Genomic DNA, 14565 nt, shown 5'->3' with positions numbered 1-14565 from the left:
AAAGGCTTCTAAAGTTTGTAATTTCCACTTTGAAATTTCAGACTTGATTTGCCCTAACGAAAAATGTATCAACCCTACAAAACTGTCCATTCATTATAATCCACATAATAATTCACATTTCCTGTTTCTGCAGGAGCTGCCTCAAATTAAGATCCTACATCTGTTTACCCTGTGACTTTTACAGGTTGGTCCAGTTTATTTTACCGTGCCGCAGAGTGAAAGCAGAAGTAGCGCTGATCTCTCTCTCTCTTACACCATCTGATCTGGCATTTACAGTATGTTTTCAAGAGGAGTTAAACATCTTTAGATCTGTAGATTTCTACCCACAGTACTATCCAGCTAGTTCAACCTACTGAAGCAGGAAGAGACCCCCACACCGACCCTCACTGGGCAACATTACCCACAGTACTATCCAGCTAGTTCAACCTACTGAAGCAGGAAGAGACCCCCACACCGACCCTCACTGGGCAACATTACCCACAGTACTATCCAGCTAGTTCAACCTACTGAAGCAGGAAGAGACCCCCACACCGACCCTCATTGGGCAACATTACCCACAGTACTATCCAGCTAGTTCAACCTACTGAAGCAGGAAGAGACCCCCACACCGACCCTCACTGGGCAACATTACCCACAGTACTATCCAGCTAGTTCAACCTACTGAAGCAGGAAGAGACCCCCACACCGACCCTCACTGGGCAACATTACCCACAGTACTATCCAGCTAGTTCAACCTACTGAAGCAGGAAGAGACCCCCACACCGACCCTCACTGGGCAACATTACCCACAGTACTATCCAGCTAGTTCAACCTACTGAAGCAGGAAGAGACCCCCACACCGACCCTCACTGGGCAACATTACCCACAGTACTATCCAGCTAGTTCAACCTACTGAAGCAGGAAGAGACCCCCACACCGACCCTCACTGGGCAACATTACCCACAGTACTATCCAGCTAGTTCAACCTACTGAAGCAGGAAGAGACCCCCACACCGACCCTCACTGGGCAACATTACCCACAGTACTATCCAGCTAGTTCAACCTACTGAAGCAGGAAGAGACCCCCACACCGACCCTCATTGGGCAACATTACCCACAGTACTATCCAGCTAGTTCAACCTACTGAAGCAGGAAGAGACCCCCACACCGACCCTCACTGGGCAACATTACCCACAGTACTATCCAGCTAGTTCAACCTACTGAAGCAGGAAGAGACCCCCACACCGACCCTCATTGGGCAACATTACCCACAGTACTATCCAGCTAGTTCAACCTACTGAAGCAGGAAGAGACCCCCACACCGACCCTCACTGGGCAACATTACCCACAGTACTATCCAGCTAGTTCAACCTACTGAAGCAGGAAGAGACCCCCACACCGACCCTCATTGGGCAACATTACCCACAGTACTATCCAGCTAGTTCAACCTATTGAAGCAGGAAGAGACCCCCACACCGACCCTCACTGGGCAACATTACCCACAGTACTATCCAGCTAGTTCAACCTACTGAAGCAGGAAGAGACCCCCACACCGACCCTCACTGGGCAACATTACCCACAGTACTATCCAGCTAGTTCAACCTACTGAAGCAGGAAGAGACCCCCACACCGACCCTCACTGGGCAACATTACCCACAGTACTATCCAGCTAGTTCAACCTACTGAAGCAGGAAGAGACCCCCACACCGACCCTCACTGGGCAACATTACCCACAGTACTATTACATAATACACTGAAAACGATATCTAAAATCTCAGACACACATAGACTTCCCATCGAATTGATTGATAAAAGACTCCAGTCGTACCTGGAACACAAGGTTGTCAATCACTTCTCTCATTCTTCAAGTTCAGATCCCGATCAGATCAAATCCAAAGTGGACTGGGGATTGAATGAATGGTATGTTCTGAGAGAACAGCTGATCCTTGTCCTCTTTATGATGGACAAACAGGTCTGAAGGTGTCCAGTCACAGGACCGAGGAACACCTTGTGCTGCTTCCATAAACCTCTGATATAAAACATGTTATTGTGTAACATATAAGGTAACGGAGACGTTCCGTCTGTATTTGTTGTTGGTCTGTTGGACCGTCTGCCCTGGAAGTACCTAATAAAACCCTATACAGCCCTAGGATCAGGATCGTAACGACAATGACCGTATTAGAACACTATACAACCCTAGGATCAGGATCGTAACGACAATGACCGTGATACAACCCTAGGATCAGGATCGTAACGACAATGACCGTGATACAACCCTAGGATCAGGATCGTAACGACAATGACCGTGATACAACCCTAGGATCAGGATCGTAACGACAATGACCGTGATAGAACCGCTGCTGTTGTCTAGTAAGACAGTGTGTAGTAACCAGCACTGTCTTTGCCTCTTGACCTGGACGACAATTGCAATGTCACTGTGTGTTTATATGTGACACTGCAACGCTCGTTCTGCTGAGCTTCCTCGTTTGAATCCCATTTCATAGAGTACTTGAGCACACCTGGAAGTCACAGGGGTGTTAATGTGTATCCACATAGTACAAATACAACTGTCATTTCTCTATGGCTGTATCTCTTTCTCTGGTCATCAAATCTACTGAACAAGGTCTTACTGTAGCTTATAAGGTACCATCTTGTTAAGGTACAATCCACAATATTTGCTGCTGTACAATGGTCATTCAATGAGTAATACATTCTCATTAATTCTTGAAGAATATAATTTATAAATGCAGTCTTCGTACAACTGTCCCAAAACGTGATTGTTTTACTCCGTTGTTTGTGTTTGTTGTCATTGAGTCTTTGTGAATGTGAATGATCTGAGAAACAGGACATTCACAGGGTGACAGCTACCTTTATTCACAGACAGACACTTCACAGGTCAAAGGTCAACAGGTACAGTAACTTAGTCAGTCAGAGGCAGCCCAGAACAAAAGGTTCAACAGAATGGCAGAGTATCAAATGGCAGACCATTCCCTATATAGTGCACTACAAAGGAAGTAGGGTTCTGTTTGTGATGCAGACATTGCCCCATAACATTCCATTGTCCCATAACATTCCAGTCATGGGAGAGGTGCACAATGAATACAGTGTCAGTCATTTTGTGTAGGGACTAGAGTTTGTCCTGAACATATATAACTCTGGGCCCCTTAACAAAACAATGATTTATCAGTAACAAATACAGGTTGGTGGATAAATATTTGGTTAAGAGTAGCCGAGAACAATCAGTGACTGGGTAAAATTAACATAATCATATCAGATATACTTTTTTCATATGTGACGTCACATTTTGATCAGAGTAACTCATCAAATCCCCATGGTCACTAACAGAACCCTTGGTTGTGTTCTACATCAAACAGCATACCGTCTACTATCATGTTCTACATTAAACAGCATACCGTCTACTATCATGTTCTACATTAAACAGCATACCATCTACTATCATGTTCTACATCAAACAGCATACTGTCTACTATCATGTTCTACATTAAACAGCATACCGTCTACTATCATGTTCTACATTAAACAGCATACCGTCTACTATCATGTTCTACATTAAACAGCATACCGTCTACTATCATGTTCTACATTAAACAGCATACCGTCTACTATCATGTTCTACATTAAACAGCATACCGTCTACTATCATGTTCTACATTAAACAGCATACCGTCTACTATCATGTTCTACATTAAACAGCATACCGTCTACTATCATGTTCTACATTAAACAGCATACCGTCTACTATCATGTTCTACATTAAACAGCATACCGTCTACTATCATGTTCTACATTAAACAGCATACCGTCTACTATCATGTTCTACATTAAACAGCATACCGTCTACTATCATGTTCTACATTAAACAGTATACCGTCTACTATCATGTTCTACATTAAACAGTATACCGTCTACTATCATGTTCTACATTAAACAGCATACCGTCTACTATCATGTTCTACATTAAACAGCATACCGTCTACTATCATGTTCTACATTAAACAGCATACCGTCTACTATCATGTTCTACATTAAACAGTATACCGTCTACTATCATGTTCTACATTAAACAGTATACCGTCTACTATCGTGTTCTACATTAAACAGTATACCGTCTACTATCATGTTCTACATTAAACAGTATACCGTCTACTATCGTGTTCTACATTAAACAGTATACCGTCTACTATCATGTTCTACATTAAACAGTATACCGTCTACTATCGTGTTCTACATTAAACAGCATACCGTCTACTATCATGTTCTACATTAAACAGCATACCGTCTACTATCATGTTCTACATTAAACAGTATACCGTCTACTATCATGTTCTACATTAAACAGTATACCGTCTACTATCATGTTCTACATTAAACAGCATACCGTCTACTATCATGTTCTACATTAAACAGCATACCGTCTACTATCATGTTCTACATTAAACAGTATACCGTCTACTATCATGTTCTACATTAAACAGCATACCGTCTACTATCATGTTCTACATTAAACAGCATACCGTCTACTATCATGTTCTACATTAAACAGCATACCGTCTACTATCATGTTCTACATTAAACAGCATACCGTCTACTATCATGTTCTACATTAAACAGCATACCGTCTACTATCATGTTCTACATTAAACAGCATACCGTCTACTATCATGTTCTACATTAAACAGCATACCGTCTACTATCATGTTCTACATTAAACAGCATACCGTCTACTATCATGTTCTACATTAAACAGTATACCGTCTACTATCATGTTCTACATTAAACAGTATACCGTCTACTATCATGTTCTACATTAAACAGCATACCGTCTACTATCATGTTCTACATTAAACAGCATACCGTCTACTATCATGTTCTACATTAAACAGCATACCGTCTACTATCATGTTCTACATTAAACAGCATACCGTCTACTATCATGTTCTACATTAAACAGCATACCGTCTACTATCATGTTCTACATTAAACAGTATACCGTCTACTATCATGTTCTACATTAAACAGTATACCGTCTACTATCGTGTTCTACATTAAACAGTATACCGTCTACTATCATGTTCTACATTAAACAGTATACCGTCTACTATCGTGTTCTACATTAAACAGCATACCGTCTACTATCATGTTCTACATTAAACAGCATACCGTCTACTATCATGTTCTACATTAAACAGTATACCGTCTACTATCATGTTCTACATTAAACAGTATACCGTCTACTATCATGTTCTACATTAAACAGCATACCGTCTACTATCATGTTCTACATTAAACAGCATACCGTCTACTATCATGTTCTACATTAAACAGTATACCGTCTACTATCATGTTCTACATTAAACAGCATACCGTCTACTATCATGTTCTACATCAAACAGTATACCGTCTACTATCATGTTCTACATTAAACAGCATACCGTCTACTATCATGTTCTACATTAAACAGCATACCGTCTACTATCATGTTCTACATTAAACAGCATACCGTCTACTATCATGTTCTACATTAAACAGTATACCGTCTACTATCATGTTCTACATTAAACAGCATACCGTCTACTATCATGTTCTACATCAAAAAGCATACTGTCTACTATCATGTTCTACATTAAACAGCATACCGTCTACTATCATGTTCTACATTAAACAGCATACCGTCTACTATCATGTTCTACATTAAACAGCATACCGTCTACTATCATGTTCTACATTAAACAGTATACCGTCTACTATCATGTTCTACATTAAACAGCATACCGTCTACTATCATGTTCTACATTAAACAGCATACCGTCTACTATCACGTTCTACATTAAACAGTATACCGTCTACTATCACGTTCTACATTAAACAGTATACCGTCTACTATCATGTTCTACATTAAACAGTATACCGTCTACTATCATGTTCTACATTAAACAGCATACCGTCTACTATCATTCAACACTTTTCTACATTTGTCAGTAAACTAAATGTAACACATTTATCAACTTTGAATCGCACACACACAAAAAAAGTACAATATCAAGGATTGTGGCAAAAAGTAAATGGTGCAGATATCATATTAGGTGACCAGTAGTTATCTATTGAGTGTAATGCACAGTGAACCCAATACTATACAATACTACTATACTTAATAAAACAACAGACATCTCACAGTGAACCCATTACTATACAAGATAAGTATCCTACTTAATAAAACAACAGACATCTCACAGTGAACCCATTACTATACAAGATAAGTATCCTACTTAATAAAACAACAGACATCTCACAGTGAACCCATTACTATACAAGATAAGTATCCTACTTAATATCACAACAGACATCTCACAGTGGAAGAGCCGGAGGGAGAGCCTTGTGGCCAAGGTGCCCCAGAGGCAGAAGATACAAGAACCTACATCTACTACTAAAGTCCAATACAATCACATGGGGTTCTATGACCACAGTATCAGTAGTCACACAGAACACAGTGTCCACAGTGATTCAGTCTGCTGCAGTACATGAAGACACTGGGAAAGGAATGCCAAGGGTTAGTTTCAACTCTTCAAACGTAGTGGAAGCACATCCAGTCACTTTAAAAAAAACAAAGACATGTAATCCAGAGAGATACTCGCACACTTCGTCAGGCTTTGACAAAGAGCTTCGGGTTGAGATGTTGTACAATAGACTGGGAGGAGCATTCATCAGTGTGAACTGTCTGCCTTCATTTCCTTAGTTTCAACTCAATCAGAGCCACAGAGAGAGATAGACGTCTCCTATGAATGGTTCTGAACCCCCAAAGGCATTGTGACCTCACCCAGCACCACAGGAAGCAGGAAGAGGCCCAGCCAACCCCGTAGAGGGATTTTACACCTGCCACGATGACTCAATCTACCTGCAGCAGGACATCGTTTCACACACTGTGCCTTTAATGTCAGCTCAAGGAGGACCTTGGTTTGCTGGAGGAGAAATTAACCTATGAGATGCCTACAGATGCTTGTCAGTTCACATTCATACTTGTGTACTCACATGCACACACTCTACGACACACACTCTACGACACACACTCTACGACACACACACACACACACACACACACACACACACACACACACACACACACACACACACACACACACACACACACACACACACACACACACACACACACACACACACACACACACACACACACACACACACACACACACACCCCCCCCCCCCCCCCCTTTACTGGTCCTCGTCCCCAGAGTGCCAGGTGAGTTTGTCCTCGTAGAAGCCTACAACCACCTCAGGATACCTGGCGCTGGCCTCCCTGGCTGACAGCAGGGCCACCTCGTCACGGTTCTTCCTGTCCCACACAGGGATACAAGCCATTATTAGAATTATTATACCGTCCCTATGACATATTATTACATAGATAACATCTTTACACGTGTAGAGAGAGAGAGAGACTACAACGGGGAGGGGGGCGGGGCAATGTCCACTTCTTTCTGTTGGTCAGAGCACATCATTATAACTACTCTGGTGCTGTTGCACAATCAAAAGTCTTTACCAGAAATGACTAATATGTTTGCGGAATGTAGCCTACACTAGTCTGTTGCTGCCTGGCATACAGTCAGGAAGACAAGAGGAACCAGTTGTGTGACAAGAGAGTTTTTATTCTAAAAACAACAGACAACATCTGCCAACTTGGAATGTTGGTGTTTGTTGCAGTTTGTTGTGGCAGAATGGAAGTGGTTAACTGTACCATTTGATGAGGAACATGAGTTCTCCGTGTCTGTCTGTGGAGCCGATGATGCGTTCAGGTTCCAGGGGGCAGGTGAGGGCAGTAGGAGAATCCTGGTCAGCTGGTTCCTGGAGGTCATTATGTCTCTGCTCGCTGTACACCTGCTGGGAGGACAACACAACACAGCTGACCAGTCAGAGGGATTGACTCGGTACCGGTACCCCCTGTATATAGCCTCCACATTGACTCGGTACCGGTACCCCCTGTATATAGCCTCCACATTGACTCTGTACCGGTACCCCCTGTATATAGCCTCCACATTGACTCTGTACCGGTACCCCCTGTATATAGCCTCCACATTGACTCGGTACCGGTACCCCCTGTATATAGCCTCCACATTGACTCGGTACCGGTACCCCCTGTATATAGCCTCCACATTGACTCTGTACCGGTACCCCCTGTATATAGCCTCCACATTGACTCGGTACTGGTACCCCCTGTATATAGCCTCCACATTGTTATTTTATTTTGCTGCTTTTTATTTTATTTTTTACTTTATTTTATTTAGTAAATCTTTTTTTAAACTCTATTTCTTGAACCGCATTGTTGGTTAAGGGCTTGTTGGTAAGCAGTCCCCTGTTATGTCTACACCTGTTGTATTGTTAGAGGAGCATTATAATCATCTAAGGCAACGACTCAACGACTCTCTCCCTGTCTCAACGACTCTCTCCCTGTCTCAACGTCTCTCTCCCTGTCTCAACGACTCTCTCCCTGTCTCAACGTCTCTCTCCCTGTCTCAACGATTCTCTCCCTGTCTCAACGTCTCTCTCCCTGTCTCAACGACTCTCTCCCTGTCTCAACGACTCTCTCCCTGTCTCAACGACTCTTCCCTGTCTCAACGACTCTCTCCCTGTCTCAACGACTCTCTCCCTGTCTCAACGACTCTCTCCCTGTCTCAACGACTCTCTCCCTGTCTCAACGACTCTCTCCCCGTCTCAACGACTCTCTCCCTGTCTCAACGTCTCTCTCCCTGTCGCAACGACTCTCTCCCTGACTCAACGACTCTCTCCCTGTCTCAACGACTCTCTCCCTGTCTCAACGACTCTCTCCCTGTCTCAACGACTCTCTCCCTGTCTCAACGACTCTCTCCCTGTCTCAACGACTCTTCCCTGTCTCAACGACTCTCTCCCTGTCTCAACGACTCTCTCCCTGTCTCAACGATTCTCTCCCTGTCTCAACGACTCTCTCCCCGTCTCAACGACTCTCTCCCCGTCTCAACGATTCTCTCCCTGTCTCAACGACTCTCTCCCTGTCTCAACGACTCTTCCCTGTCTCAACGACTCTCTCCCCGTCTCAACGACTCTCTCCCTGTCTCAACGACTCTTCCCTGTCTCAACGACTCTCTCCCTGTCTCAGCGACTCTCTCCCTGTCTCAACGACTCTCTCCCTGACTCAACGACTCTCTCCCTGTCTCAATGACTCTCTCCCTGTCTCAACGACTCTCTCCCCGTCTCAACGACTCTCTCCCCGTCTCAACGACTCTCTCCCTGTCTCAACGACTCAACGACTCTCTCCCTGTCTCAGCGACTCTCTCCCTGTCTCAATGACTCTCTCCCTGTCTCAACGACTCTCTCCCTGTCTCAACGATTCTCTCCCTGTCTCAACGATTCTCTCCCTGTCTCAACGACTCTCTCCCTGTCTCAACGACTCAACGATTCTCTCCCTGTCTCACCGACTCTCTCCCTGTCTCAACGATTCTCTCCCCGTCTCACTCCCTGTCTCAACAACTCAACGACTCTCTCCCTGTCTCAACGACTCTCTCCCTGTCTCAACGACTCTCTCCCCGTCTCAACGACTCTCTCCCTGTCTCAACGATTCTCTCCCCGTCTCAACGACTCTCTCCCTGTCTCAACGACTCAACGACTCTTCCCTGTCTCAACGACTCTCTCCCCGTCTCAACGACTCTCTCCCTGTCTCAACGATTCTCTCCCTGTCTCAACGACTCTTCCCTGTCTCAACGACTCTCTCCCTGACTCAACGACTCTCTCCCTGTCTCAACGACTCTTCCCTGTCTCAACGACTCTCTCCCTGACTCAGCGACTCTCTCCCCGTCTCAACGACTCTCTCCCTGTCTCAACGACTCTTCCCTGTCTCAACGACTCTCTCCCTGTCTCAACGACTCTCTCCCTGTCTCAACGACTCTCTCCCTGTCTCAACGACTCTCTCCCCGTCTCAACGACTCTCTCCCCGTCTCAACGACTCTCTCCCTGTCTCAGCGACTCTCTCCCTGTCTCAATGACTCTCTCCCTGTCTCAACGACTCTCTCCCTGTCTCAACGATTCTCTCCCTGTCTCAACGATTCTTTCCCTGTCTCAACGACTCAACGATTCTCTCCCCGTCTCACTCCCTGTCTCAACAACTCAACGACTCTCTCCCTGTCTCAACGACTCTCTCCCTGTCTCAACGACTCTCTCCCTGTCTCAACGACTCTCTCCCTGTCTCAACGACTCTCTCCCTGTCTCAACGACTCTCTCCCTGTCTCAACGTCTCTCTCCCTGTCTCAACGACTCTCTCCCTGTCTCAACGACTCTCTCCCTGTCTCAACGACTCTCTCCCTGTCTCAACGTCTCTCTCCCTGTCTCAACGACTCTCTCCCTGACTCAACGACTCTCTCCCTGTCTCAACGACTCTCTCCCTGTCTCAACGACTCTCTCCCCGTCTCAACGACTCTCTCCCCGACTCAACGACTCTCTCCCCGTCTCAACGACTCTCTCCCCGTCTCAACGACTCTCTCCCCGTCTCAACGACTCTCTCCCCGTCTCAACGACTCTCTCCCCGTCTCAACGACTCTCTCCCTGTCTCAACGACTCTCTCCCTGTCTCAACGACTCTCTCCCCGTCTCAACGACTCTCTCCCCGACTCAACGACTCTCTCCCTGTCTCAACGACTCTCTCCCTGTCTCAACGACTCTCTCCCTGTCTCAACGACTCTCTCCCTGTCTCAACGACTCCCTCCCTGTCTCAACGACTCAACAACTCTCTCCCCATCTCAATATTTAATAGATATAAGCGACACTGCACATGCTGAACAAAGATTTTTTGCTCAGGGGTTATAGACATTTTGTTTGTAATTTAGTCAAAGGGTTATTTAATCACTCTATAGTACTATGTGGAAGCTCAGTGCAGGCATGGAAAGTGGAAACATTGACTCCCAAGGGAACAATGAAACATGTGTATATCTGGAACAGAATGTCTGGATATCATTCTGGAATTAGAATGCCCCCTTCCTGGTTCTATTCCTATATCAGTCTGCGGAGGTAACTTTTCCACATTACTGTGGAGCTTTTATCATCATATAACAAACGTGTATTTTTGGGTACCGGTATTCTTACTCTATTCCATGATCATATAGTAATAGACCCACATACACTGATCTACAGACCAGTCTTCTATAGACCTACATACACACACTGATCTACAGACCAGTCTTCTATAGACATGAATAAACACACTGATCTACAGACCAGTCTTCTATAGACATGAATAAACACACTGATCTACAGACCAGTCTTCTATAGACATGAATAAACACACTGATCTACAGACCAGTCTTCTATAGACATGAATAAACACACTGATCTACAGACCAGTCTTCTATAGACATGAATAAACACACTGATCTACAGACCAGTCTTCTATAGACATGAATAAACACACTGATCTACAGACCAGTCTTCTATAGACATGAATAAACACACTGATCTACAGACCAGTCTTCTATTGACATGAATAAACACACTGATCTACAGACCAGTCTTCTATAGACATGAATAAACACACTGATCTACAGACCAGTCTTCTATAGACATGAATAAACACACTGATCTACAGACCAGTCTTCTATAGACATGAATAAACACACTGATCTACAGACCAGTCTTCTATAGACATGAATAAACACACTGATCTACAGACCAGTCTTCTATAGACATGAATAAACACACTGATCTACAGACCAGTCTTCTATAGACATGAATAAACACACTGATCTACAGACCAGTCTTCTATAGACATGAATAAACACACTGATCTACAGACCAGTCTTCTATTGACATGAATAAACACACTGATCTACAGACCAGTCTTCTATAGACATGAATAAACACACTGATCTACAGACCAGTCTTCTATAGACATGAATAAACACACTGATCTACAGACCAGTCTTCTATAGACATGAATAAACACACTGATCTACAGACCAGTCTTCTATAGACATGAATAAACACACTGATCTACAGACCAGTCTTCTATAGACATGAATAAACACACTGATCTACAGACCAGTCTTCTATAGACATGAATAAACACACTGATCTACAGACCAGTCTTCTATAGACATGAATAAACACACTGATCTACAGACCAGTCTTCTATAGACATGAATAAACACACTGATCTACAGACCAGTCTTCTACTAGACATGAATAAACACACTGATCTACAGACCAGTCTTCTATAGACATGAATAAACACACTGATCTACAGACCAGTCTTCTATAGACATGAATAAACACACTGATCTACAGACCAGTCTTCTATAGACATGAATAAACACACTGATCTACAGACCAGTCTTCTATAGACATGAATAAACACACTGATCTACAGACCAGTCTTCTATAGACATGAATAAACACATTGATCTACAGACCAGTCTTCTACTGACATGAATAAACACACTGATCTACAGACCAGTCTTCTATAGACATGAATAAACACACTGATCTACAGACCAGTCTTCTATAGACATGAATAAACACACTGATCTACAGACCAGTCTTCTATAGACATGAATAAACACACTGATCTACAGACCAGTCTTCTATAGACATGAATAAACACACTGATCTACAGACCAGTCTTCTATTGACATGAATAAACACACTGATCTACAGACCAGTCTTCTATAGACATGAATAAACACACTGATCTACAGACCAGTCTTCTATAGACATGAATAAACACACTGATCTACAGACCAGTCTTCTATAGACATGAATAAACACACTGATCTACAGACCAGTCTTCTATAGACATGAATAAACACACTGATCTACAGACCAGTCTTCTATTGACATGAATAAACACACTGATCTACAGACCAGTCACTCTGTCATCCCAGATCTCAGTCACTCTGTCATCCCAGATCTCAGTCACTCTGTCATCCCAGATCTCAGCCACTCACAATCTCCGTCTCCTGTCCTGCCAGTTCCTCTTTGGGGACTAGCTCTGGTTCCACAGGCTGTAGGTTCTCTTCCTCCACCTGATTCTCTCCAGACAAACAGAGGTTTCTCAGGAACTCTTCTATCAGTTCAGGACAGACCAAGTTGTCCTCGGGTTCCCAGGTGTTGTCAGCACTAGAGGCAGAAACAGTGAGTGTGTCTATGTACAGCAAGCTTTTAATATTAGCCACAGAAGAAATTAAATGAATTCATAGACACAACTATTTTTAACTAGTTTAGGATACTACTGAATATGTCCCAAATGGCCCCCTATTCCTTATATAGTGCACTAGTGTGTAATTATGTTCAAGAGTAGTGCGTTAGGGAATATGGTGCCATTTGGGAAGCCCCATGGTCTATTCAACTGTGTTGAAATGCTCTCCTTACTCAGTGAATCCTTTCCACTTCAGATAGTACTCTACTCTTCCATTGGAGACCCTTCGATGGATGATCTTCTCAACCACAAACTCCTGGATGACTGCTGCTGCTGTTGTTGTTGATAGTGTTGTTGTTGTTAATGGTGTTGGTGTTATTATTGTTGCGGTTATTGTTTCTGCCTTTCTCTGTTTCACATTCTGCTTTTTTCTCATTCTAACCTGCAGAGGGAAAATATATACTTCAAGTTAAGTGTAATTCAGACAACTATAATTCAGAAAAATGTAGTAGCCTATTTAATTGTGTATTGTGAAGAGGCTATGGCTGTATTCTCATACATATTATGTCAAATCTTTCACGCAACGTTATTACAATGTAACGCGAGCACAATATCGAGGTCCAGACAGAATATCGTCGTCATCATCATGTGGTTACATTGTAACGTCTAGCAGCCTCGGGTCAAGCGGACATACTAGCGCATCGTCGTTCTACGAAACATTGAAATCGCGCGTTCTGTACACATCTACTGTTGGTTACACATCTATTACTATTTACATACTTTCTTTTACTGCGGACTCGCTGGTGAAATTACTAGAGGCTGCAACACTGCGGACTGCGGTCACTGACAAACATACACAAACTAGACGACTTAACAGCAAATTCATGTATCGTATGATTAACGCAAACGTAGACTAGGCTACATATCGAAGGCTATTTCTAATAAACACGTACGCTTTCAGTCCAACTTTGGCTGTGACAGAAATACGCTACGATGTAGCATACGCTGGAGCAAACTGATACAAAAACAATTGAAATGTGTCCAGTGGTTCGTTAGATGCGTAGCCAAATGCAACAATGTTCCAGTGTCTTTACAAAAACTTTTCATGAATGAGTTAAATAAAGATGGCCGGGGTGGGAGCTCGGAGGAAGTGGTTGCCAAGGGAAGAGGTCAAGTCAGAAAAACCGGGAGGAGACAATGGGACATCCGCCAATCACAGGCCGATCTGCTTGTCTGCTCTGTCTACAGTGGGAATTCGCTTGGGTTTACAGGATTTGGCTATACGCTCGGCTATAATGATGATTGTCGATAGCCGACGGGCATGAGGGAGAGAAGTTGCCTACGCTGTTAAAATAAAGTGTTTTGTAACACTAAAACTAGTGGGAACTGAGCTGCCACCAT

The 14565-nt window shown here is 43.5% G+C and overlaps 1 protein-coding gene across 2 annotated transcripts; it reads right to left on the bottom strand.

Annotated features, from left to right (window-relative positions):
* Positions 1 to 7226: 7226 nt before the first annotated feature.
* On the bottom strand, positions 7227 to 14262 carry cbx3b (chromobox homolog 3b). 2 transcript variants are annotated; one of them, XM_038977473.1, is made up of 5 exons: positions 14118 to 14262; positions 13398 to 13606; positions 12974 to 13145; positions 7748 to 7890; positions 7227 to 7348 (listed from the first exon to the last, which is right to left on the bottom strand). In XM_038977473.1, the coding sequence occupies exons 2-5, from the start codon at positions 13598 to 13600 to the stop codon at positions 7228 to 7230; spliced, it is 639 nt and encodes a 212-aa protein (XP_038833401.1). In that variant the 5' UTR covers positions 13601 to 13606; positions 14118 to 14262; the 3' UTR covers position 7227. The 2 variants fall into 2 exon arrangements, with proteins under 2 accessions (XP_038833401.1, XP_038833402.1); XM_038977474.1 differs by having other exon boundaries at positions 7748 to 7887.
* Between the last annotated feature and the right edge of the window lie 303 nt (positions 14263 to 14565).

This window comes from Salvelinus namaycush, chromosome 37 (genome assembly GCF_016432855.1).
Source record: "Salvelinus namaycush isolate Seneca chromosome 37, SaNama_1.0, whole genome shotgun sequence".
Taxonomy (NCBI): domain Eukaryota; kingdom Metazoa; phylum Chordata; class Actinopteri; order Salmoniformes; family Salmonidae; genus Salvelinus; species Salvelinus namaycush.
Note: the sequence above shows the minus strand (reverse complement) of the source record. Positions and strands in the feature narration are given on the sequence as shown.

What these genes read in the sequence shown, in the direction of transcription:
- cbx3b (XM_038977473.1), bottom strand. Translation starts at nt 13,600, where the DNA reads ATGAGAAAAAAGCAGAATGTGAAACAGAGAAAGGCAGAAACAATAACC. An exon ending in AAGTGGAAAGGATTCACTGA is followed by an intron (nt 13,146 to 13,397) that starts GTAAGGAGAGCA and finishes TTCTGCCTCTAG; the next exon opens with TGCTGACAACACCTGGGAAC. An exon ending in CAGGACAGGAGACGGAGATT is followed by an intron (nt 7,891 to 12,973) that starts GTGAGTGGCTGA and finishes TTGTCCTCCCAG; the next exon opens with CAGGTGTACAGCGAGCAGAG.